Raw genomic sequence first — 25,535 nt, 5'->3', positions numbered from 1 at the left:
CCAAGATTGAACATAAAGAGTAAATGCTTAATTTTACAGCCAATCCTGGAACTTGGACCAATTAGCTGCACCTCATAATGCACAAAGGCGGCAAAAGAAAAGAGGGGACAGTGACAGGGTGGATGAGAAGAAGTGAATATGCAACAATTTTCCTTTTGTTAGTACAGAGAGAATGGATCAATGGTGAGAAAAATGCTGATAATAACAAATAACGCTAATAACAGTCTGTGGGTGACAGTGGCTCAATGTCCATAGATTCTCATAAATACCTTTGAGACTCACTTTGTATTGACTTGACTTTGAAACCTCTTCCTCGCTCTCCATCTCTATTTTATTCTGTCCCTCTCTTTGCTTCTTTGTGTTGGCTTTGGCTCACAGAGGGAACAGCAGACACTTCCCTGATGTAACACCCGGCCATCTCGCAGCATAATTCATCACAACACAGACATATAGATATTGGCTTTGTGTGTGTGGGTGCATGTGTGTGTGTGTGTGTGTGTGTGTGTGTGTGAGACAGAGCAGAGGAGAAAGAAAGAATGGGATAAATAGACTAATATAGCTACATAATGCGGCAGGCGGGGGAAAAATAATATAGATAGAGATAAAAAACCACAGGAGACTGAGAGCGGCCAAAGCAATGGAGTAAGTCCACTCTCCCTGGAAGTATACCACACTAATCTCTCCACCCCAACCCTAAAATTTCCCCTCCACCGGATGGCAGCGAGACCATTGTTAGAGAACTATCCCCACAGATAGGTAAATCTTTTTTTCCCTCTCTGCACTAAATGGCAACTAAATGTCAGACTTCTGTTCAAGTCCAAGTTCACCTTTATTGTCCTGTCTCATTTGCATGCTGAAGAGAGTTGGCAACAGGGGTAGAAAGAGAGATATGGACCACTGAGGAGAAAGGGTCCATTTGGTTAGTTCCACCACTCTATTACAGCTATCTATCCCCACAATCTCATAAAACACACCCCTGACTGGTTGCTTGCTTGCAAAACCGACAGCCTAATTCCCTGCACTAACAGCAGCGGCTCCATTTGGGCAGTAAGTGTGGAATGGCTCGGCACAGAAAGGCGTCAGTTAGTTAGGCTGATATCTGGGCAGCAGATGGACAATTGGCAGAAACAGAAGAGCCCTACAGCGAATGATGAAGCAAACGTTGAAGTAGAAGGAGCCAGAGTGAAATGTAATTTACGCTCCTGGAAAATGTCCCCAACGAGGCTTTCTGATGCTTACAGGAGCCAAATTAGTTACTGGGAGCCATCACTGCTTTATACTTAGCCCAACCTTTGGATCATTTCCCAACAATCTATCTTTCTCCATTGCAATGCATTTCCTTATTCTCTCTGTTGCTGTGTCTTTCTTAACCCTACGCCCCTTTGTCTCATTCTCTCCCCCTCTTTTCTTTAGTCTGTCTCATTTTCTTTTTTACTGTACCTTTCACACCCCTTCTTCCTCCTCTCTGTGATTAGGCTTTATCGTGCTTTCTGAGGGGTGCAAGTCCATGTCCCGAGGGAGAACACACAGGCCAGTTCTGTTTAAATACTTAATGGAACTTACCGGTTGTGCTTATCTGATAGAATTGGGCGGGGAGAGAGTTGAAAGTAAGGTTTCGCAAAGCAGCAACCTCAACTACCCAATTAGGGCCGCTCAGTGATCAAAGTGACAAACGGGTGAAGAAAAGGTGTGTAGAACTAAAGTATTTCAATACTGTACCAGTGAACAGTGTAAGCATCTCTTCTGTCTTCAGTATTTTAGTCTGATCTCGATATACTGTTTAGAAAATCTTCAACTTGTACTACTTTTATAGAGACTGTTCCCAAGGGGAGTGTGGGAGTCCTGATTGTTGAATCAATATAATTAAAAGTGCTGGCATAATAATTGGAAATGTAAAATGTGTTCGCTGACGTATCGGGCCATATGATTGCAAATAATGTACTCAGATAGTACGAGCATGATTTACCTTTGTATAGGCTAATGATATGAATGAATTGCTAGAAATGTCCTTTTAACCACTTCACTATGTGAGGGTTTAACTGTAAGGTCAGCAAAGGGAAATCAGCTCCGGATCAAGCAGCCACTGATTTTCTTGCACAAAGACACTTAAATGACCTTACTATGTTTAAGAATATCTTCCTACCTACTGCGACACACCACTAGCAGTTGAATTTCTATGCCAATTTATATGCTGGAGATATGATGAATATTCACCCACTTCGAAGGCTGTGTGAGATTGACACTTGCATTAACTTTGCAGTTGAGGAGTTCTTTATCTATCAGAAACTAAAAGCCATGGGACAATTTAAAAACTGTAATATTTCAAACTCAAATTTTGGCTGTCTGATGGCCCATTTGGTTCAATTCAATTTGATTAAACAAAATTGTTGAATGATTGTGTGTGTGTGTGTGTGTGTGTGTGTGTGTGTGTGTGTGTGTGTGTGTGTGTGTGTGTGTGTGTGTGTGTGTGTTTGGTCCCACCTGCAATCTGATTCCTTGTATTATATTTATGTTCTATTGTAGAGAATTACATTTATTAAATCTATGCTATCTAGACTTTTGTGTTGACAAAATTCAATGTAATAAAGATATGTTGAGAAACAAAATGCTTGACTGACTGAAATATATCAACTGTGCGAGGCCACCATTGATGAAATTGTGTAACTATTAAATTAAAGCAATGTTCAAGAGCATCCCGAAAGCTACGTTTCAGCTCAGCAATATTCAACTAGAGCAGATTGAGTGAAGATAGTTCATTAAACAGTCTTTGAGCATCTGTTTCAAGCTGAGAAAATGAACACCTGTCACACAACAGGAGAACAGTCAAAACATTTTTTGGGACCAAATGGCACAATTCAAGGCTGAAAATTCAGTCAACTGAGAAGATCACATTTTTGGAAATGGATGGCACGGATTTGCATAGTGCTAAATTCCTGGGATATGACTACTGTATAAAAGGAAAGCAAGTGCTCTTTCAAAATGATTTGGGTTTTCAGATTGACTGCTTTAGGCAAAACAGCAGCATTACTGTAAGTATAAGTACAATATGTGCTCAAAATAATTGCTGTTCCTCTGTTCCTGATAAATGAGTGGCCACAGTTTAACATTTCAACAACAGTCAGTTGATTTGATTTTGTGGCTGTTAGCATTGGTCAGTGTTTTAGCATTTTATTCAAGCCTATGAACTCTCAAACCTGGTCAATTATAAATGTACCTCTCATTTACAGGTTGGTTATTCAGTGCCTCTTTTTCTCTTTTTTGTGTGCACCTAACATGGGCTAATAGGGACTCCATTCATACATTTTGCACTGCCAACAACTGGTATAACTAACAGTTGTAAATGGTTTGATGTAAATTAAACAAGACATTCATTAAATTGTTAGGTTGATGTTTTCTTGTATGTTTGAACCACAGCAACAATTTGAATATATTCAAATTGCCCTGATTTAAATCTACACAGTTACAAACCACAGTTTTAACCCTAGCCTTAAGCCCAAGCTAACGTCTTAAGAAATGTATGACATACATAACATAGAGCATGAATAACTAAAATAACGCTAAAATTTGACTTCAATTAAGCTGCCCCACACAAAGACAATGTTTAATATCCTTGATCATTGTTCTTTTGCTGAGAGGTTTCCTAGCAGCAACAATAGAAAATCTGGCTAAGGTAGCAACTTTTGCTCTTAATTAGTTAAGAAAAAACATGTAATGTTTGCCCTCTCTGAGGGCCTCAATGAAATCCACCTTCATTATAATGTTAGTTACAATAATAATTTGCCAAAAAGCTGCCTTAAAAAAACAAGTGATTGCCAAAGCCATGTTCTAATGAGGAGCTGTAATAAGCTCTGATCTCATCACTGGGGTTAACAGTGGATTATGCAGAGAGCTTTGAACTATGCTTTTAAAACAGTTAAAGCAGTCACACCGTTAGGGCAGAGAGTAAAACCATCTCCTAAATTAACTCTGCGGTTATCTGACTTTTTAATGTGGAATCACCTTAAAGGCAAATGGAGGACATTTGCAATAAGAAAAATGTAAAGCATGAGTGTTAGTGAGTCATTGCTAATGTATTTAAAAGGCTGGTTTCAAATGTCACTGAGGGCAAATGCATACACACAGATAGATTGGTTTCTTCTTGTAGGGAAAAATGTGCATGTAGATACACACCTCGTGTGCCGTTGAAGAAGAGGGTCTGCCGGCGGGGATTCTGGATGACCACAATTGATCCATCGTAATTCTGCAGGCGGCAGGAGATCTGGGCCGTACCTCCCTCCATTACTGTCACATTCTCTGCCTGTACCGCCTGACAACGGGCTGGGGAAGAGAAAGATGGACATAAGAGAGTGAGACAGAGAGTGAATGGTGAAGAGGAAAAAAAAAGAGGTAAACAAGTGGAGAGGGACAAATGGAGAGAACAGATGTGATGAGATGTTCAATTTGCACCTCACTTAAGATAAAACCTTTAAAAATAAGGCACTCTAAGCATCCTTCATTTACTCGCTATTCATCATACGGACACAATAAGGGAGAAATGGGGAGAGGGAGGAGGGGAAAGGAGGAGACAGAATGATAGAGATGAAGAGATTGAGAGCTAGAGAAAAGACACCGAAGGACTCAACAAGTAAAAGAGGGTATCTATGAACAATGTTATGATTATAATAGGGATGATTGTAATTACTGCCATTCATCTTTTTACGTGCACAAATACACACATACAAACAGTCTTGTTGCCTCTGGCTACTCTAACAGAACGCATCAACACACACGTTTGAATACATAATGCCTTATTAAAGCTTCAAGTGGTTTACACACACACACTGACACGCACGCACACACACACACACACACACGCACACACACACACACACACAAATGGAGACACATTAACACAGACATGGCCACACATTCTTTATACCGATACACACACCAATGAAAGGCTGGACATTGGCCACTTCTTGAGTATAAAGTAATGGTTTGAACAGTAATCCTATTTCTTAAAACGCTGGCCAAATTGAAGAGATGTGAAATCATGGTGGCAGCCACGAATGCACTTCACATATTCTTAATGTCATTTTTCATCCAGGTGCTAGCTAAACAAATTGATAGCACTCTATTATCCCAATGTAATGCCTCCTCTTAAAGGTATTTGGAAAGTAATGGGGGACCATGTGCCAGCTTCTTTCAAATAATGTGCACACACATATGCACATGCACGCAAACACACACACACACACACACACACACCTACACACACACACACACCTGCATGAATGTCCACATGTGTTCAAGTGCATACTCACAAATGAACACACACACACACACACACACACACACACACACACACACACACACCTGTATGGATGTCCACATGTGTTCAAGTGCATACTCACAAATGAACACACACACACACACACACACACACACACACACACACACACACACACACACACACAGAGACATACACAGAGACATACACATGCAGAGTGACACCCACACTCACAGAAACTTTAGCATGAAAGCTTTCAAACAAACTTATCTGGCCCCCAAACTCAATATTTTTAGACAAGGGGGCTGAGAAGCAGTAGGGGGCCTCTTTGATGTTGCTGACAGCCCAAGAGTCAGTAATGAGGAGGTTGATTATGCTTTGATTGGAGCGCCCTCCATGTTTGTGGGTCAGGCTGTTGACATGGCTCGGCTGAGTCACACCTCCCACAGAGCACAATGGACACCGAGCTGCCCTATTTGAATTCAAATTATTTGCGGAGCAATTAGTCATATGGCTCCAGCCAGAAGTGGAATGTGACTGCCTTGAAGAGAGTACCAGCTTGCTGGGCTCCCCAAACTAGTATACCAATTTGCATCTCCATTTACATTCCCTCTCTCCCTGGCAAAGTATTGGCCGTGGGGAAGATTTAAAGAAAGAAGGACATCAATATTGAAGCATGATGATGAAGGAGGCAATAACGAGTGCTGATAAAGACAGCAGGACTATATATATTTCACTGCTGTGTCTAGTTGTCTTTCTGAGCTCTAAAACACCTTCAGAAGGCAGGAAATGTTGTAAGAAAAACAGATGGTGGCTGCCATAGCTGGAGTTGCTGACATTGCAGCTTTGGGCCAAAATAAATGTCTATATCTGCAGCTGAGTGTGTCCTTTCTGTGTGTGTGTGTGTTAGTGTGTGTGTGTGTGTGTGTGTGTGTGTGTACATGCACAATAGGTTGGCATGTGTGTGGGGTATGCATACAGTATACAGGGGTTGGCATATTGCAATTAAGCTACTTTGACATCATCTGATCCCTCCAACTTCATCCAAATTTAATTCTCCCCTCGATTTTAATCTCTTTTAATGAAATACTCAAAGTCTACATATTCATCACATCAGGGGAAACAGAGAGACACAGTGGATATTGAACTGAAGACAGAAAGAAACCAAGAGGGGATAAAGACAAAGGGGGCTCTAATACTCTATGGAACAGAGAAAAAATCTTGACAATTACCACTAATTGTAGTCATTATTGCTCCCATTCTCTGCATCAATATTGTGATTCATATCGGGGGCCATCAGGCCCTGCCACCGCCATCCCAATTATTTTTCTAATGGCTGTTATTACTCATCACCGTGGCAACCAGGCTAGGCCACCATTGTCTTAAACAGTGTTAATTGTAATAGTGCTGCTGTGCATCATGACAAAGTCTGTGTGATTAGTGACCCATCAGAACCAACCGAGAAAGAGGCCTTCAAGAGGGAGAGAGACTGCAGACAAAGTCAAAGTTTGCTTCTGAGAGGAGGCCAGAAAAACTAATTAGCTGTCCATTTGTACACCCACTTCTCCTGACAGCTGTCATCCCTTCAAAGGAAATTAGCTTCAGTGGCATAGCAGTAAAGTGCAAAGACAAGTGACAAAGAAAAATAAAAATTAAAAAATGTAACTGTTGCAAGTGCGACGGCTGGCATCCGCTGTCGCCTGCTGAGAGATACCACCCAGAAACACCTGCTGGCTGCTGGTAGATGATAAATCCAAAGAGAATAGAGGGATGGAGAGACGGTAGAGGAATAAGGGCTCTAACCAGGAAATGATTGCAGGGAGTTAGGAAGTGATGGTTTGGGTATAATAATGCAGCTGGCGGAGGCTGGACGAAATATACGAGAGATGACGCATACTCTTCCACTCCCGCTCATAACGCAGCTGGGTACAGCACTTTAGTTTGACTGTAGGTTTTATAGGCTGCCATTCACATCAAGGCCATGAGCCTGTGCCCCTGATCATAAGTATAGTACAGTACAAAGGGGGTAAGAGAAAGAGAGGGAGGGAATCAACCTCAGTGACAGAGGTATTAATCTGGCTCCCATTAAAATCTATGCCTATAATAAAATACTCCACAAGCATTGAATCATATTAAGAGAGAATGCTCAGCGCAATCGATACCATGGTAGTGCACTGATGGCTATGATCAACAGATAAATAAAACATGAGGGGGAGCAAAAACAATCACTTCTCTCTCCAGCCAAGCGGGGGCAGTATTTCATAGCAGTCAATTGGTAGCATCATTTGAAGTCCCTCTATCCCCACAGTCTCTGCCCCGGAAAAAAAGGAGCCTTTATTTACTACGGCAATAGATATCCAAGAGGGGCCATCATTTCACAATACATAAACAAATAAATAAATAATGGCTGCACAAATTCATAAGACTATGCTGTTTAGGGGCCCGTCCTAATGGTCCCACAATGGGGTTGAGTTATAAGTCGATGGAGGCAGGGGATAGAGGGACAGAGGGAAGGGTTGAGGGGAGGTGTGGAGAGTTATGTAAAAGAGGGGGATTTGGGAGGCAGCCAGGTGGACTGCTGGCTCAACCTTGGTCACGGTAAATTCTAGAAACTGCCTCACAGGTGCAGGGTTGAATTACCGCTTTGCTGCGTCCCTCTCCCTCTCTGCTTCGCTCACTCCTTATTTCCCTCTATACATGTTTCTGAGAGTGAAGGAGAGTGAGGAAAAGATAAAACAAAAAGACAAGCCACACAAGAGATGAGCTATCTCAATTTGCCCCAAACAAGCCCCCACGTATCCTTGAAGCAGTGCAGTCAATGTCTCCCTATTTATTATCTCTCATTATCTTTCAATTGGAAGTGGGCCAAGAGCTTGTGTTTTCTTTGCATGCAGGCCACGGATTTACAAGGGAATCGATGAAGGAGACTACAATGCACAACCTCTTATGTTATTACCGCTTTAATTAAAACAATAACAGCAGCTCATAGTTTCCACTCTTATGGGGTCGTCTTTTGGCAACTTCTCCATCTCTTCCCATCTGGATGTACATTTTTCCCACTATCCCCTGTGAGGCGAGCCAGATTCCACAGTATGTATGCAAATGAATTCAGCAATGTTTATGTGTGTGTGTGTGTACTGTATGTGTGTACAAGCACTTGCTCCAGGTTAATCACAGAGTTTTGCGGTGTACTGACTCTATGAAATAGCTGACTTTGAGGTTCCTCTCCTCCATACCTCCCTCTGCAGACCCACATCTCTCCCCCAGTCACTCTTCCCCCTTCTTTTTCCCTGTCTAAAATTATCACTCCATCTCTCTCAGGGAGCCAGAGCTCTGCCAATCAAATCCGGTGCAAAGAAAAAAAAAAACCTCCCTCTATAAATAATACATAATCCTTTACAAATCTTGCTCTCGTCTCTCTCATTACCTTCTTTCTTTCGCTTTCTCCTGTGCTCCTTTTCTTTCCTCTCCTCTGCTCAGAATTACTTCTGATTTTTTTTGAGCGCACTCTCCCCCCCTTTCTCCCTTGCTTCCACTTGGTCCACGGCTTGCAATTCTCTTCTCCTGCTGCCTTCGTGTCTAATCTTATTCTCACCATCTCTCTCTTTCTCTTTTTATTTAAACCCTCAGTCTCTCCATCCCTCTCCTCCCCACCTTCTGCGAGATCTAATCCTTGAGTCCTCCTCCCTTCATCAGTCCCTTCTCCTTTCTTCCCATCTTCTCCCTCCTTCTCTTCTAACTTATCTTTTAGTCCATCGCACATCATGCATCTTCCTCATCAGCACTGTCCTAAACATATCCTCTCCCTCTCCTGGGCCTCTTTTTTTTCTCTCCTCTGTTAGAAACTGTCTCTTCACTCCTGTCCTTACTTCTCTTTCCTTTCTTCATATACCCCCTGCAGCCCCCCCCCCCCCTTCAATAGTATCCTTCCAAGCTGCAATTTGCTTTCATTCCCCTTGCAATCTCTCTCATTCTTTCTCTTTTTGTGACTCAGTGGGAATCTTTTCCTGCCTCTCTGCTGGTTCTATCTCCACACTCTCCTTCGCTAAATGTGATTTGTTCTGCAGCTCAAGTCTGCAGCATAATCACGCTGTTTTTATAGTGTGCCGGGAGAGCGGAAGAGAGGGAGCAAGGGAAAGACAGAAAAAAAAAATGAGAAGAGTGAATGGGACAAGAGGACAAAACAAATGAGTGGAGCTCGAGACTGAACGTCGCAGTTTTTCCTCTCTCTTTCATCTTCTTCCCTACTTTTGACTGTTTTAATCGTCTGTCATATAGCTCAGCCTTCTCTCCACTTTCTATCCCTTTCTTTTTCCTCTCTGTCTCCCTTAATCTTTCTCTCTCTCTTTTGCAGGAACTTCAGACCTTCTCTCATCTGACTCTATTTCCATCACCCACTGGTGTACTAATCAGCAAAATCAGCATAAAATTACTTCTTTTCACTCTTGACCTCTCATTAGAAACATTTACCTTCCTTTATTTATATATTTCTCTTCCTGTTTTTAACACTCTGACTTTGCTCCCAAGTCACGCTGCTTTCATCCTCGGCATTGAAATCTGTTGTCTTCTCTTTTTTCCTCTACACATCACCTCCACCCTTCTTTTCCTTTACCTCCTCCCCTTCTCTCCCTGCTCCCACATCTTTCGTTTTGACCTTCGTATCTTTATGTCTCTCTAGCCCTTCGGCATATTTCAATCACCCGTCCCTCGCTTGCCCCATCCCCTCTTCTTCCTCTCTCCTGCTGCACTGCATTTCCCTGAGCACTCTCCTCTTGTCCACCCATCCTATTATTCTTTCTGCTCTCTTGTTCACCTCTTCTTACCCTTGACAAACCGCCATCTTCTCTTCTCTCTTCTTGTCTCTTTCCCTTTCCTCCTAGCCTCCCTCTTTTTACTGTCAGCTAAAGCTGGTTAGCTCTATCTACTGTGCAGCGTTTTATGACCCAGGTCTGTCACAGCCCCAACAACCCTGCAACAATGGCCACCACACACACCCCAACAGCGGCTTAAAGGAAATTTACAGGGCTATTACGCGACGGCTACCACACTGGAGATTCACCACAGCCAAAAGCACTGGTCTTGACACCCCTTCAAAATTCACCACATGGCTGCCTTCCCTTTGGTGTGTATCTGTTGTGCACTTTTTGTGTGATGCTGATACATGTCTATGCGGTGTGTGCATGCATTTAGAGGCAAGTGTGTGCACACGTGCATGTGGTGTTAGTGTGTATGTGAGAATATATGTGTGTGTGCACACATTCAAGACTCGCCACACAACTGCCCTACTGGCATGAATTACATAACTATGCTGACTGCCAAGACACAAACTCTTTCTCTGTGTCCCCTACTCCCCTATAGTCACCCCCACCCAGCGCCCCCCACAACATCCGACAAAAGACAATGTCGTTCTGTTGATCTAATATGCAAAAAACCCCACCGAATTGAAATTTTGCCTGGCTCAGAGGAGAAGGTACTGTGCGCAGCGGCACCGCACTTGTTTACCAATGAGCAGCAGGGAGAGAACATCTCCCCGTATTAAATGCATAATAATAATGACAGGAGGTATTAATAGCACCTAGCAACACTGCCACTGATCTCACTCCACTTCATGTACTGTTTTTTTCTCACCGTCTCTGCCTTGTGCTCAGTCAATCTTATGACTCTTGGTTTCACAACTCAACCTCATGCAGTTCTTTTTAAGGCCTTGTGTCTTGTTTTTAACTTTGTACCCCTCCCCTCCATCTCTGTCTTTCTTGCACACACACACACAGACATCATTGTTCTCCAACTCTGACTTGCTATTTCTCTTTCTGCCTCTGCTGCTCTCTCCCTCCCTCACGTACAGTACATGTTTCTATCTCGCCAGGTCCCTCTTTCATTGTGTTAGTCTGTCTCTAAAATACATATTGGTCTCTTGCACAGAACCCGCCCCCCCAACCACCCCCCCCACCCACCACCAATTCTTTTTCTAGTCCACAACCTCTCCATTTGGCTCTCTATATCTCTCTTACTCTGGGGTCTAAGTTTCTTTTATTAGGTTATTCAGAGGAAAGCTGAGAAAAAGGTTTCAGCCACTCTCATATCGCTCTTTCTTTCTCTATTTTCATTTGTGACTGTTTCCCTCTCAGTCATGTGGTCCATTCATCCCTTCTCTTTTTCTCCCTGGTCCTTTCTCCCCCTTTGGGTATACGCTCATGTCTTCATATTCTCTCTATTCTTAATCTTAATTGCCAATTCTAACTTAATTACCAGCATTTTGAACAATTCATCCGAAGCTCTCATTTCATGATTCCATTGCGCGCTATTCCTCCTTTGGTCATGTGCTCGGCACTGCACTGGATCTCATTCCGTACCAATTAGTATCATATTCACAATTATGTTCACTTATTTATCCAATAGAGGCATCACATCTCAACAGTTTGCATTTTGAGTGGGTTTATCTTAAAGAACAGGGAGCTTGTGCACATCCAGGCTATAATTTGACACGACTGTGTGAACACTATGTACTTGTTTCCCCTGACTTATTTGGTGCATAATGACACCTGAGTTTCCCTCTAGAATCAATGCTGCACGTCTCATTTAATCTGGATGTGTTTCTGTGTGTATGTACATGTGAGTGTTCATGCAAGCATGACTTACGGGTGATGCAGAGAAGGACCAGGACCAGGCTGCGCAGGGCCAGAGAGAAGGGGGCAGGGAGGAGGCGGCAGAGGACAGAGCTCCGGACAGGCCTCATTGTGTATTGAGAAGCTGTGTGTGTATGTGTGAAAGTACGTGTTTGTGTGGATGTGCACGTTTGATCAATGGCTCCTCTGTGACCCTGCCTGCACTGCTATAGACAAACTATTTCACACACACACACACACTCTGATTTGTTCTTAACTGCAATGCTGCAGACACGTGCACAAACTAAGTGCAATCAGACAGAAGTTGTTGTTTGAGGACAATACTTAAAGAAATGAATCGAATGCGTTACATTGCATCGAAACACATGCAAAGATACTGTTTCGGCTGGAAAGGCACATAAGACTGAATTGTAGGCAAAGCTTGCACGCAATACACAGTTTGGTCACAGCTCAGGGTGCTAACAGAGCAAGTGATTTAGACACTGTATAACACTGCACACACAGATGATGAGCTGGGAGCAATAACACTTTAGCACCTTGTGATACCTAGAAAGACCTTATGACAAGCAATGTATTAAATCCATACAGTGCAGAAGCGCTTCTGCTACAAGGTAGTACAGAAGTTCAGTCCCATATAAGCAAAACCACATCAAATACTGCTAGGCTTTTTCTACCACACAGTGCTCTGAGCCTCCTGAGACCAAACCCAAGTCTCTCAGATCAATAAACTAGAAAAACCAATACCAAAAATGACCACAGCAGACCTGCAATACTGTGTTTTTTTACCAGAAAATGTATGCATCATTAGCAACTATGCAGATGAGAGACAATTTAATTAGTTAATCACTGTCTGTACACCACCGTGTCAAACTCTGAGTTAAGCTAGTTTGAGCACTGGATGCCACACAATTAACCACAATAACAAATGGACTGTAGGTCAAACCACCCTGCCCCAGGGACAGAAGAAAGCATACATAATAAAATATTTCAATCATATACAAGCTGAGAAAAACGTCTTCCAAAGCAATTCAAGTTTATACCTACTAATGTTGACTGAATTAAATACTTTTGAAATAGAGCTACCTACACCACTGTGGCCTCAAGGACAGAGAAATCTAGGACAACAATATTCATTCTCAAATAGATCATATTCAAACAGACTTTTGAGCACTTCTCACCCAACAAATCAGGAGGCAGAAGTCAATGTTCCTTTGAGCTATAACCCAACTGGCCAGGTCTCTGGAGAGATGTATAAACTACCTCACTGCAACTTATCTGGAGATGGCTATGGTTAAACAAAATCCATTGAGATTGAGTGCAGCTCTATAAAGACAGAGAGTGGAAGTGCTTTCCTTGTGTGTAATAACCAACTTGTAAGAGGTCTGGCAAACTGCAGTCAGACGCTTTAGTTTCTGATATTAAACTTTTTGTTCTGTTATTTTACCCCTGAGTCTTTCACATTACTCTCACAAGGTATCTACCATTATTCGCTTGAACGCTACAACTCTTTCGATATGCTATCATGTATACTCTGCAGCTCAAATGGACAGTGATTTTACATCGTAATTTCAGACTCCTCAGAATAATCACAGGCTATCAGACAGTATAACAGTGCAGCATTGACCTGACTAACACTTCCCTTCCAACATGCTCCATTGGGTGCAGTCAGCGCATGGGTGCACTCCAGATACACACACACACACACACACACACTCAGTCACACTGATCTGAAAGCTTTCTGTGTACTAGGTCCGGATGGAGTTCCACTTATTGTCATCACCTAATGCATCGCAGGTCCCTGAGAGTGTGTAGCTTTTGTGTGTATGTATGTGTAAGTATGCGCATTTAATATGTGTATGTTTGAAGAGCAGAGACAAAACGTGGCGAGCTGCACCACACACTTCACCGAGCACTATCTGATGGAATAAAGCACGGGTGTCATCCATAGATTACTACGCACTACCCGCTCTCTCTCTTTTTCTCTCTGTGCCACTGCAAATGCAATGAGCTCTAACGGTGATGGCCCTGACCCTCCTGGCAAAGCCGAAAGCGGATCATCGCCAATCTTCCCTACAGCGCTGACTTCACCGGTCAACTGGCTGACGCTATGAAAATCACTCTCTGTTGGTGAACACCAGCAGCTCAGGTCTGGCAGGTCTGGGGTCTTGCAGTAGACTGACGGAAACAAAGTCTATTCACTTGTTCGAATTGATCTCCTCAAATTGTGTTTAGTTTATCCGTTCTGCCCTCTTACTCTCTCCTCTTCCTTCAATCCTCCAGTCAATCCGCAGCAGCTACTTAGTTCCAACAAGTTTTTCCTCCATCATTTCACTTCTTTCCTGTTGACCTATGAACACGGCTATAATCCCAGTGTGGTATCGTTGCTGATCACGTCCAACTGTCTATCCGTTTTCTGTCTTCCACTTGTTTATATAACCCTGACCTCCCTCCCCTTGCTCTTGCTAGAATGTGTGTGTGTCAGTGTGGGATCAGTGTCCGCATATTTTGCATACTATTTTGTGAAGGTTATAGGGATGGTTGTGTGGATGGAAGCAGTGACAATGGTTGCCTTTCAGGTCAACAAACAGTAGTGGCGTGTGTGTCTGAATGTGCATGACTGTCCAGTGTTGACTGAAGCAGAGTATACATTTGGCCTGTCTGTTTGGCCCTTTCACTATCTACTACCCATTAATTTACCCATGCAGGCACACACAGAGGCATCATAGTGCCTCTTTATGTTAAATGGCCGTTTTTATGGCTGCAGGGATGTGCTCGGCTGTCTTCTGACAAGAACTGTGTGCGTGTTTGTCCGCAGCATTTGTAATTTGAAGCGGATGTGGATAAAGCAGATATGAACATGACTATGACTGTGTTATGATTTATGCCATGCAACCTGGCTCAATAAAAAGTGTCTGCTCCATATTTGTATACTGATGAAACAAATCATTGCCAACAGCTAGTCCAACCTGTCAGTGTATTTTGCATCAACACATCATGCATAATGCAATTCCTGTGTTCAAACTCATTGCCACATGTACTATCATTACCGCTATTGGCAATAAAACTGGAGATACAAAGCCAATGGTGGAAGCTAACTACACAAGACTTGGAGTCGATGACTTTCATTGTCCTGTAAAATGCAAAAGGCAACACAGTTTTTATGTGTTAATAGCACTTCGACTTGTTCTTCATCAATTGATCATAAAATATCTGATATAATCTGCTACAAGCTGTATTTACAAACATCTTTATGCAGTCAATTTGAAACATGCTGTTCCCCATTATCAAGTCAAATAAAGTCAAATTTCTTTTATCAAGTGCTTTCAACAGAATAGGGTCATCACAAAGTGCTTTATAGAGCAACAAAGGACATAATTACAGACAAAAAGAAGAACACATTACAAATCATTGCATGACTGGCAAGTGTGTGTATACTTGTGTGTGTCTGCAAAGTCCCTGTGTGGGCAACCCCCTGATGGGTGTATTTGTTTTTGTCGCAGTGTGTGCAGAAGGAAGGGAGGTAATGGCAAATTGTGTCCCCTATCCCCCTTCCCATTTTTTCTCCTCTTCTCTCTCTCTCATCCAAATCTAATTTTTAATGGGCTTCATTGGTGCCACCGTGGAATAAGTGTTGCCAAAGCACTTAAGGGGCTTAAGTCAGCAGCGTGCTGAAAATATTAAGCACTCAAACAGCCTTACAAGGATCCCTGCCTGCTTAAGTATGCCGAGGAGGTCGTGCCAGCATTTAATACCAATGGTATTAAAGCGCTCCGACAAGGGAGAGGAACAGAAATATAGATATATACAGTATGTACCACAACTGGGAATATATGGAGTGATGGAGGCTGGCGAAAAGAATGAAAAAGGGGTGGGAGTGGGTGGGTGTTGGTAGTGATGGTATGGGGGGGGCCATGGCTGGGAGACAAGGAAGAGTCAAAGGGATGGAAGGACAAAGGAGAGTGCTAGTGAGGTGAGGAAAAGAGTGGGGAAACTAAAGAATGTAGTAGAAAACAAAGGAGAAAAAAAGGCTGAAAAGAACTGGCGAGACAGGAGAGGAGAGGAAATGGAAAAAAACACTGTGGAGAAGGAGAGATGTGAGGGAATCAGGCCAAGGTGTGGGAGGTAAGGGTTGATGGGATAGCTGTGAACCAGCAGCAGAGGACTAATGCAGAGATTCTATCGGGAGGCTTATCCAAGATTAAATTTCTCTTTGTCCTTAAGGCGCTTCTTGGGTAAGCGGAAGTGTCGAATTTATTTCTTATGTCTCCCTCGAGGTTGTGCGGGCGAGTGGATTGGGAGCATGTATGTGTGCGTGTGTGTGTGTGTCTGTCTTTGTGTGTAAGCGTGTGGTGGGGGGTTACATGTATATGTTTGAGTGGGTGTGATTTTTGAGGGTTTATAAGCAGGCAAAGTGTGAAGGAGGGCCTGTGTTCCTGAAAGGTAGCGATACATTAAATGAACATCTCCCCAAGGGGGTTTGAGAATAAGTGAACATCACAGTATTAGTGTGATTACATCGATGTAAACTCATACATATAGGTATTCATGAATACAGATGGGGTATACTGAATGCAATTCAAATAGCGTTGTTTTGCCTTCCCTTTTTTATAAGTTTATTGTATGTAGCTGCCACAAAGTCCTAGACTACTAGAAAGTTTAATCACTCACAGGAAAGTATTATCTGTACTGTCCTGATTGAGTAATCTCCTCCAAGACTCTGCAGTGTAAACACAACACACAATACTATTGGGACTATTGTACTGGGATTGGTTCCTAATACACTGTCTTTTACCTAATTATAAACTATTTTTCTTATAACAAACAATTTTAACCCAATTCTGGGTACATTCACATCAGGGTCAGCATTACCACCTCCCTGGGCCCCTGCTCTTCTTTCTATAGTCTTTCTGATGTCTTGTTTGTCTGGCTGACTGGGTGTTAATAGCTAGCCTAAAGCCATGCACTAGCTAATCCAACTGGGTTTTCTGTGAACTCTCTAATTAGAAAAGTCACAGCTCCTCGATCTATGGACACTATCAGTGACTGCGGTTTCTGGAGGCACGACGCAGGCTACTTCTTGCTCACCTCACGCTCCTGGGCACAGGGTTCAATACAGCTCGATCATTGGGGTATATTTCGAGTGACACCGCCTGTCTTTCCTCACACAACTTTGGATTACAAAGTTTTGATTTTCTTTATTTTTCACAGTCTGTTGAAACCGCAGCCTGGCAAATAAATAAAAGTCAATATGGCTCAAATCAAGACAGCTAATAAGAATACAGATACAGATATCAGGATTTGAATCACTGGCTGTCTGAAATTACATGGTTTGGACTGTAATGCATATTTTTTACCTCATCTTTCTCTATGTATCTATAGTAAACCCTGAGATTAAACACACTTCCTGGCAGACAGCAGACTTGGCACTGTCTTTTCACTGGTTTTACAGGGTGTAAGGGAAGACATAAAGGCGCTGTGGTAGCCATTGTAGACATCCTATTATTAGTCTCATCACATTATGCATTTACCATGGATCAATTGTGCATTAAAGGGGACAATTCTAGTGTATTCTTTTCAAGGCTGGCAAAAAACTCAGTATGCATTTTAGAACAAAACACGTTCCAGTGACAAACCACAAGAATCGAAGATTGAGAATTCTACTGATGACTAGCTGAAGAGGCCAGCTGAAGCTTTCAACTTCAGTAAAAATTCCTAACCCTTTTGTTTAATTCATTTGGATAGACTAGTTATTTAACAAACACAGGACTCAGAACCTTTCTAACAGGCATAGTCTTTCATCCAGAAATCTATCAGAATTTTCTTATGCCTTTGTGCCATACATGAATGTGCGCCAGATCTATAATTTATCTCCACAATAAATTCTGTGGAATCTTCCTCTCCATTGCCAGTAGAGACAAAAGCTTCAAGACTCTTAGGTCAAAAACACTAAAAAGAAACTCCTACAACTTGCTCACACAAAGGATAACAAATTGGCACAAAGGAGATTCTTGCTTTCTTTTATTGATTCAACATGGAAACATTTTAATTGAACTTTAACATCTCTCTGTCATCGCATTTTTTTGGTTTCCCTACATTCCTACCTCAGTTCCTGGCAAGGAAAGAATGATCGCTGCTGTTCTGTTTAAGTGTAGGCAGCAAAAAGCACATGGATAAAGCCAAAGCAAGGCTGTGGTCTTGGTTAAACACACACACATACACACACATACACACACATACAAAAGAAACAAAATCAATTGTGAATTAAACCAAGAGATGGGATGTATTGACTTTTTTCCAATATTTAATCAAAACATAATCTTTCCCTTATCTTTACTGTTTTAGCAGGCTAATCCTATCAATACAACAACCAAACAGGACATAATCTGATCTCTGTCTAAGTCCTGTGCTTGTACAATCAAGTACTGATGCTCAACTCCTCCCAGTGAATTTTGAGTTGTAAGAAATTCTTCTGGACTGGAAAAATACCTGCCAGTCAATATAATCCTGGTAGCAATTATTTCCCCTCCAAAACATGTTCGATAAGAAAATTAGTATATAAACATGTTCTGTTGGAGACAGGGTTGTGTTGTGAATGACTGAGGAGGCTCTGAGCTAAAAAAGGGGCCTTTTGAACACACCAGGAATTATAAATGTATTATATATTGTGTAGAAGACTGAACATGTCCAGCAGTGCCCTTCTCTATGATATCACACGTGCATCATGTGAATGCTCTTTACGGGATATTTTACAGATAGTGACAGGAAAAAGAAAGGTAGATACAAGTCATGTGTATGAAAGGGCTTGAGACGAGGTGACAGTCCTCACCAGAGTGAATAACATCTGTAACAATCGAGAATGACACAATGGAAGAAAAAGGAAGCAAAGGGAGCAGCAGGTTTTCTCACTTGCTCAGATGAAGAGAACTGCAGGATACAAGGTGTTAGACTACACATGCCAACAAGGCTGGAAGCTTTTTAAGACAGACATGACACTTAAATGTACTCCTGGCCCTTCCTGTTTTCATACATGGATTAATAGAAAGATACAGTTTAAGAGTGAGATGGTATTACAGGCATATTTTATGCACAACCGTGCAAGCCCACCCATTGGGCGCAACAGAACGCTAAGCTCTGTCATCCCTTATTCACTTAGATAAATGCAAACAGTGTTACCTGCCAAGTTGGGAACATACTCACGGAGCTTCCTAACGAGTGTTTCTTTGTGCGCTGTGAGCCACGTGCTACACAGCTACCTGCTGGGAGTAGCACTCATTATCCATGTGGCATCTTACCTCCCAGTGACAGGTTACAACTCTCTGCTCTCAGTCTTGTCTGCTGCAGTGCATGTATCAGTCTCTCTCCTTTGTGCTCTTTGTGCATGTGCTAACATTTGCCAGTTACGGAGTGTGTGGAATTCTCCTTTGTTCCCTGATGTGTGTACTCGTGACACAGAGTGTGTCACTTTGTCTATATGTGCATACACCAGTTCGTTACTTTCTTTACTTTCCAGGTATGTGCATGTGATGTGTTATTAATGTGCCTGTCAAGGCCGCAGCTTATGATGTTTCATTTTCATGCACTCTGCAGGGGCATAGTGTGTATTTGGGTGTGCCATTGCATAGTGTGGATGATTAGAAATGTGCAGCAATGTGCCACTTTGCTGTGGGGTACCCTGCCAACCGCCTTGCCCCCATTCCGCCAATTCACAAATGCCTAACAAAGGGATAATTTCTTCCTCGCATGATATAATCTTTCCTTTCACCCAGTGCCTCAATGGAACCCTTTATGGCTTTTTATCACATCTCTCTTTCCCTCCCTCGCTCCATCTCTTTCTGTCTCTCACTCTGTCTGTTGCTTTTCCCCAACCCTCCCTGCTCGACTATCTCTCTCCTTGCCCTCTCTGCCTCTGTTTCTTTTTTCCAATACTGTTCTTGCTCTACTCCTCCCTCACTCTGACCTTACAGAGGGTCTTTGCACTGAAGTCACTCTTGTTACTCTTTCTCTCTTTCTCTTTCTCTCTCTCACTCTCTGGAGGAAAATCACACACTCATCAGTTTGCCGGCTCTGTTCCTGACGAGCAGGCTTGCAAGGAGAATATTAACGAAGCTCCTCAGCCAATTAACACCTAAAGCACATAACAACCTTTTATGCTAGCAGACACACTCGAATGCATGTACGTGCACTCACACACACACACACACACATATGTGCTGCACATAGACACACTAGTGCACACACTTGCTGCTACACACAAAGATTTAGGCTGAACACACCTACTTATATTAGCAAAGAGGTGCACATAAACAAAAACACAAATAAGCCTTGAAGCAAAGCAAGGATATCACACAAGCACACACACACACATATACACACACACACACACACTAATAGATTGTGCTGATGAGTGTGTGGTGGGAGGAGGGGGAATATTTAGGAGCAAGGGGAAGTAATATAGAGAAAGAAGAGATGCAAACAAAGTGATGAGCAGCAGGGAAAAGGAGGGTGAGGAGAAAGGGAGGGAAGGAAGATTGAGGTGAGCGAGGAGAGACAGATTTATGGAGTGTGAAGAAAGGCATAAAGAAAGGGCGAAAATCAGTGATAGAAGGTTAACGTGGCTTGGCTGCTCCTGACATGCTTCATGCTAATTTGAAAGGTTTAATAGTGGGTGGGTGTATACTGACACCCACACACACACACACACACACACACACACACACACACACATACACACACACTGGGCACTGGCACATGTAACATACTTGCTTTAGCCAGGACAACACAATGCATAAAACATGGTGGTAGAAAGGGCATTAGCAGTGAACCTTTGCCGCCACCCCACACACACACACACACACACACACACACACACACACACACACACACACACACACGCACACACGCACACACGCACACACACACACACACACACACACACACATTTCTTGACACATGTGGGGCAGTATCCTAGTATGCATAAAACATGGTGAGAGACAGGAGGAGCGGGGGCCGTGAGGGAGATAGGGTGAACAAGTGCAAACGGGACAAAAAGCGTATGGTAATGACCTGGATAACGAAAGGTGGCTGCAAGGGGTGGAGAGTCAGAGAGAGTGAGTGAGGCGGGCGAGTGTGAATGTGATAAAGTAATGGTGAGGAGGGAGAGAGAGAGAGAAACTTTCCTCACGGCCTGCTGCTTCTGGATTGAACAGCGTGCAAATGAAAAATGGAGATGAAATAATTAGACAGGCTGACTAGAAGCGCTCATCTAAATATGTAAATGCACTTAATTTTACTTTGATTTGCTCCACTGCTTCCCTATCACTCTTCCACTTCTATGTCTCCCGCTTTCTTCCTTCCATTCTTTCCCTCTCATCTTTTCCCATTCCAGTCTCTCTTCATGTTTTTCATCTCCATTCTCCCTTTCTCTCCGTCTTTCTGTCAACTGCCTCCTCTCCCTCTCTGTCCTTCCTTCTACTCTATTTTTTCTTGCTGCATATTAAAGCTACAGTATGTTAACACACTGTAGGTACGTCAGCTCAATTATCCACTGTTTTATGGACTTAACAGGAGTATGCCAGAGAAAGACAGTGTGTTTAATTAGTTAATTCACGCCTGTCTGACTTTGTGATGGGGTGTGCATGTTTGTGCATGACTGCACACGCACCAGCATGCATGTGTATGTTTGTTTTGAAGGATAGGTTGGATTTCCATCTTAATAAAATATTCACAGATGTACATTGTAAGAGAAACTGGTCAATAAGATAATTCCTCCTATCCCTTCTGGCTGTAAAGAGATTCTCTTTTTATTGCAACTATACTGTAAAAGATCTACCCTTCTTGTTATTTGCAAAATTCTATTCTGCAAATCAGCCAATACTAAAATACGGCTCGGCTCAAGCAGTCTGAGTTAGCCAAGTCAAGTGGGCATATTCCAAAAAAACAGTCTATTTTGAACAAAATTCTGAGCCACAGCGGGGGAAACATCCTGGCATGCTTCTGGGATGCAACTCTGGAAATAAACCTATGAGCAACTATTTGAACAAAGTTACTTATTTGCTTTGGCTAGGTAAGACTGCTGAAGCCTCATAAGATTCAGCTGAACTTTGAAATTCTTACAGTGTGTTGCTTCATTCATATAGGGTTAGAGAAAGATCACGGTTTATGTTGAAATGATCACTTGAAGCATGGTTGGAAGTGGGAAGTAAACAGTGGTCTCCTGCAGCAAAATCCAGCTAAGTCCATCTACTGTATTTACCTAGCCATCCACTCAACCTGTCACCTCTGAATGAGGACATTTGTCAGCTTATACAGTGGATGTCATCGCTCTTGTCATCTATTGCAGACGTTGTGGCAGTTCTATAGAAGAAGGCAGTCTGCACATTGAAAAATTATACTAAGGGGTATCCAGTGAATTAAAAAAGTGATGCTGAGGGCGTGACAACATGTCAGTTATGTGACAGGCTAGGAGTGACAATGAGCTGGATCACACCTTGACAGTGGAGATGTGTTAAGAGGCTATCACTTCACAGCTAGTATTGAGAGGAGGAATAATTCCAGTGAGGTGCACACAAACAGTATGACATGCGAGTATTACATAAAATGAGAAAAATCCATAGCCTACTTTTCCTATATTTACATGTTGTCTGCACGTGTGGGTTAGGGTTAGGGTTAGGAGACAAGTTGACACCCATGTTGTGATTCATATCAAAGGTTGGCTCTTGTAACAGTAAGAAAGAGAACTGCATTTTATCTTGCTTTGAACTTTTGTCTTCATGCTGCCCATGTACTTAATATCTCTTTTTAGGTCCAGTAATTATGGTGACAATTCACTGAACCTGTGATAATTAAGTGGGCTACATTGCACATACATTCTTAACATGACTGGTTTCTGCACAAAGTAAACAAAACTGCAGCTAAGCACTGTGAAATTAAAATTTCACATTTTCCAAGATTTTTAATAATTGCTTTTTAAGTGTATGTTAAATGAACATATTATTAAATTAGATTGAGACTACCTGGAAGCAAAAATTAAAATGTGAGTTTGTGTGTGTGTGTGTGTGTGTGTGTGTGTGTGCGTGTGTGTTTGTGGGAACATGAGTGCGCCCTTACCCTAATGTGTGAGTATGTGTGTGTACGGTTTATAGATTATAAGAATCATCATCATGTACAGAAAAAGGCGGCTGTCATTCTTAATGACAGTGTGTCAGAGTTCTACCAAACAGCTCCTCCCCTTTCATCAGTCTTTTTTCTTTCTCCAACTCTGTCCTCCAATCTTTAGTCCAACTTGTACCAAACATCCCTCACTGGGACATTCACTTTCTGTTCCTACAAGGTGACTCTGACAGCAGTCCTCCTGATGTTACTTCTCTGTGCTTCCTTTCTCTTCTCACTGCTAAATGTGACTGTTCTTTTTCAATTTAGATATCTGTCTTTAGTCTTTAGAGCTTTTTGATCTATGATCTATACACTTAAATTAAAGAAGGTTTATTTTCTTATACAGCTGGCTACTCTATGATAAACATTGACTTTATTTTTAATCATAAGACAAACTTTTTTATTGTTACTGCCTATTTGTATCCACTTATTATTTTTTATTATTCTACATATTGCTTTTGTATCTATCTATGTTCAACTTCAATAAACTTTAATTTTGAATGTAGATAATATACCACATCACTCTCTATTACAATCCTCCTCTATAATTATATAAGACCAATGATGATCAATACAGACAAATGAATATGTCACTAATTGTAAGAGATGATGACTACTACTAATTGTGGTTTAAGAGACAATGTTAAACAGATTAAATGAATGATTACTGATAGAATAGACAAGTATAATTTATTGGAAGAGAGCAAGTTTATCACTTTACTTCGAGCTTATCTTCTTTCTCATATTCACAGAGTTTGTTTTTCAAGCCACGGCTGACTTAAGTCCAGGAACATGAACTGTCTTGTGGGTTTTAAGTTAATTTGATTCCTTTCGGTGCTATATTGTCCATGTTGTTTTTGAGGCTGTTATTCTTCTATTTTCATGTATTTTTCTCTTATTGGATAAGAAGTAGGACTCAGATATCTAAAGGTATCAAATGCAACATATTTTCTCTCTGTCTTTCCCCTCATTAATATGCCACACACTGCCCACATACTGTACATTAGTGCTGAGCAAAACAGCCAGTTGGCATGATCAAGGTGCCTATCACTGCCTCCACTCAAGTGACCCTAACACAACACTGATTTTATTCACTGTGCCCTTTCCTCCTCCTCTCCTCTTGTCTCTTCTTCATGTCCTCCAGCTCTAACTACCCTCAGGCTCTGTTTATTCTTTCATAGTGCGGCACCACTGTTTTTCCCTAATAGGTATTAGTGGTTTCTCCCAATGGACTGAGCAATGAGTATAAGGCTGCACAAACAAATGGAAATACACACACACACACACACACACACACACACTAGTCACTACAGTGAGGGAGTAATTAAGGTTACATATCTACAATAAATTAATCATACTTTTAATAAACAATGAATCACATTTATACACAAGTGCTTCACACAGTCGACTTTTAACTGATTTAAAAAATTAATTAAATTCACAAGAAAATCTATCAAATTCCTACTTTACCTTATTTTTTTATGAGGGTTGTTAATCACACACAGCACTCAGTGGATCACAGCAGTGTCCAAGAGAAGCAAAAGCTGGTTTAGCGTCCATCCCTCTTATGCCAAGTTAAAGAAAAAAATGTGTCAATTGATCTAGAGATATTCTTCCCTCATTTATTGTACAGTGGACTACTGGGCACTCTTTTCCTTTAACAAGCAAATACTTGTTCAAACCGCTTTAATGAGCTGATAGTACACCGTGTCTCTCAGAGCACACAGCACAGTGAATTCAATACACAAACATGTGCATTCCTCTACTTACTGCTGGACGACTCAAAGTGGATGGAGAGTCTGCCAGGCAACAGCAGAGGGATCCTCCAAATGAGCTGAAGTAGCTCAAAGCAATTAATAAACCCACATTTTATATACCTCCTGCCTTTAAAAAATAAATAAATCCAGATTTCACATTTGATTAAATCTGATCAACAGCGTGGCTGGTTTAAGAGCTTGAGGTAACTTGGGGAATTGGATACCCTTTAGAGGCTGACCATAAGAGGAAGAATTAGACCCCAACTAGTATGACTAACACTTGTAACGCTGCTGCATTGAGGCAGTGTTTTATCAGTGAGGCCCCAGTACACCTGTTGATAATTCTAATGAAGAGAATAACACCCCCAGCAGGGGACTAAATTAAGCTGAAGCAGTCACTACCAGGCCTAATAAGGCGCTATGTGAGGCCAACACACCAATATAGAGATTCCAAGCTGTGTGTGTGTGTGTGTGTGGAAGAGATGAAGATGTTTTATGACATGACCTGTGGAAAGCTTTTGTAACTGAAAGCATGTTTACATAATTATTCCATATGTGTTAATCCGCCTTTTGCCTCCTCTCACTCACTCACTCACTCACTCATTCACTCATTCACTCACACACACACACACACACACACACACACACACACACACACAGACCATTTATGATTGCTATGGCTGTAACAGCGGCCCTCCTTTAATTACCTTTTAGTCTTAAATGAGAGCTCCA

General features: G+C 42.0%; 1 protein-coding gene across 6 annotated transcripts in view; it reads right to left on the bottom strand.

Annotated features, from left to right (window-relative positions):
• Nucleotides 1-25,535, bottom strand: part of cadm4 (cell adhesion molecule 4) — a 146,222-nt gene that overhangs the window by 23,368 nt on the left and 97,319 nt on the right. For 3 of the 6 annotated variants that reach the window (XM_053327950.1, XM_053327953.1, XM_053327952.1), the window contains exons 1-2: nt 11,909-12,801; nt 4,171-4,317 (exon numbers count right to left, since the gene is read on the bottom strand). In XM_053327950.1, coding sequence (XP_053183925.1) covers nt 4,171-4,317; nt 11,909-12,005 — 244 coding nt within the window. In that variant the 5' untranslated portion in view covers nt 12,006-12,801. Of the gene's footprint in view, nt 1-4,170; nt 4,318-11,908; nt 12,802-13,796; nt 14,001-14,094; nt 14,271-25,535 lie in introns of those variants that run through there. The other 3 variants (XM_053327955.1, XM_053327954.1, XM_053327951.1) reach the window with 3 other exon arrangements.

The sequence above is a fragment of the Scomber japonicus genome, chromosome 10 (assembly GCF_027409825.1).
Source record: "Scomber japonicus isolate fScoJap1 chromosome 10, fScoJap1.pri, whole genome shotgun sequence".
NCBI lineage: Eukaryota > Metazoa > Chordata > Actinopteri > Scombriformes > Scombridae > Scomber > Scomber japonicus.
This window is presented reverse-complemented; position numbering and strand designations above follow the sequence as displayed.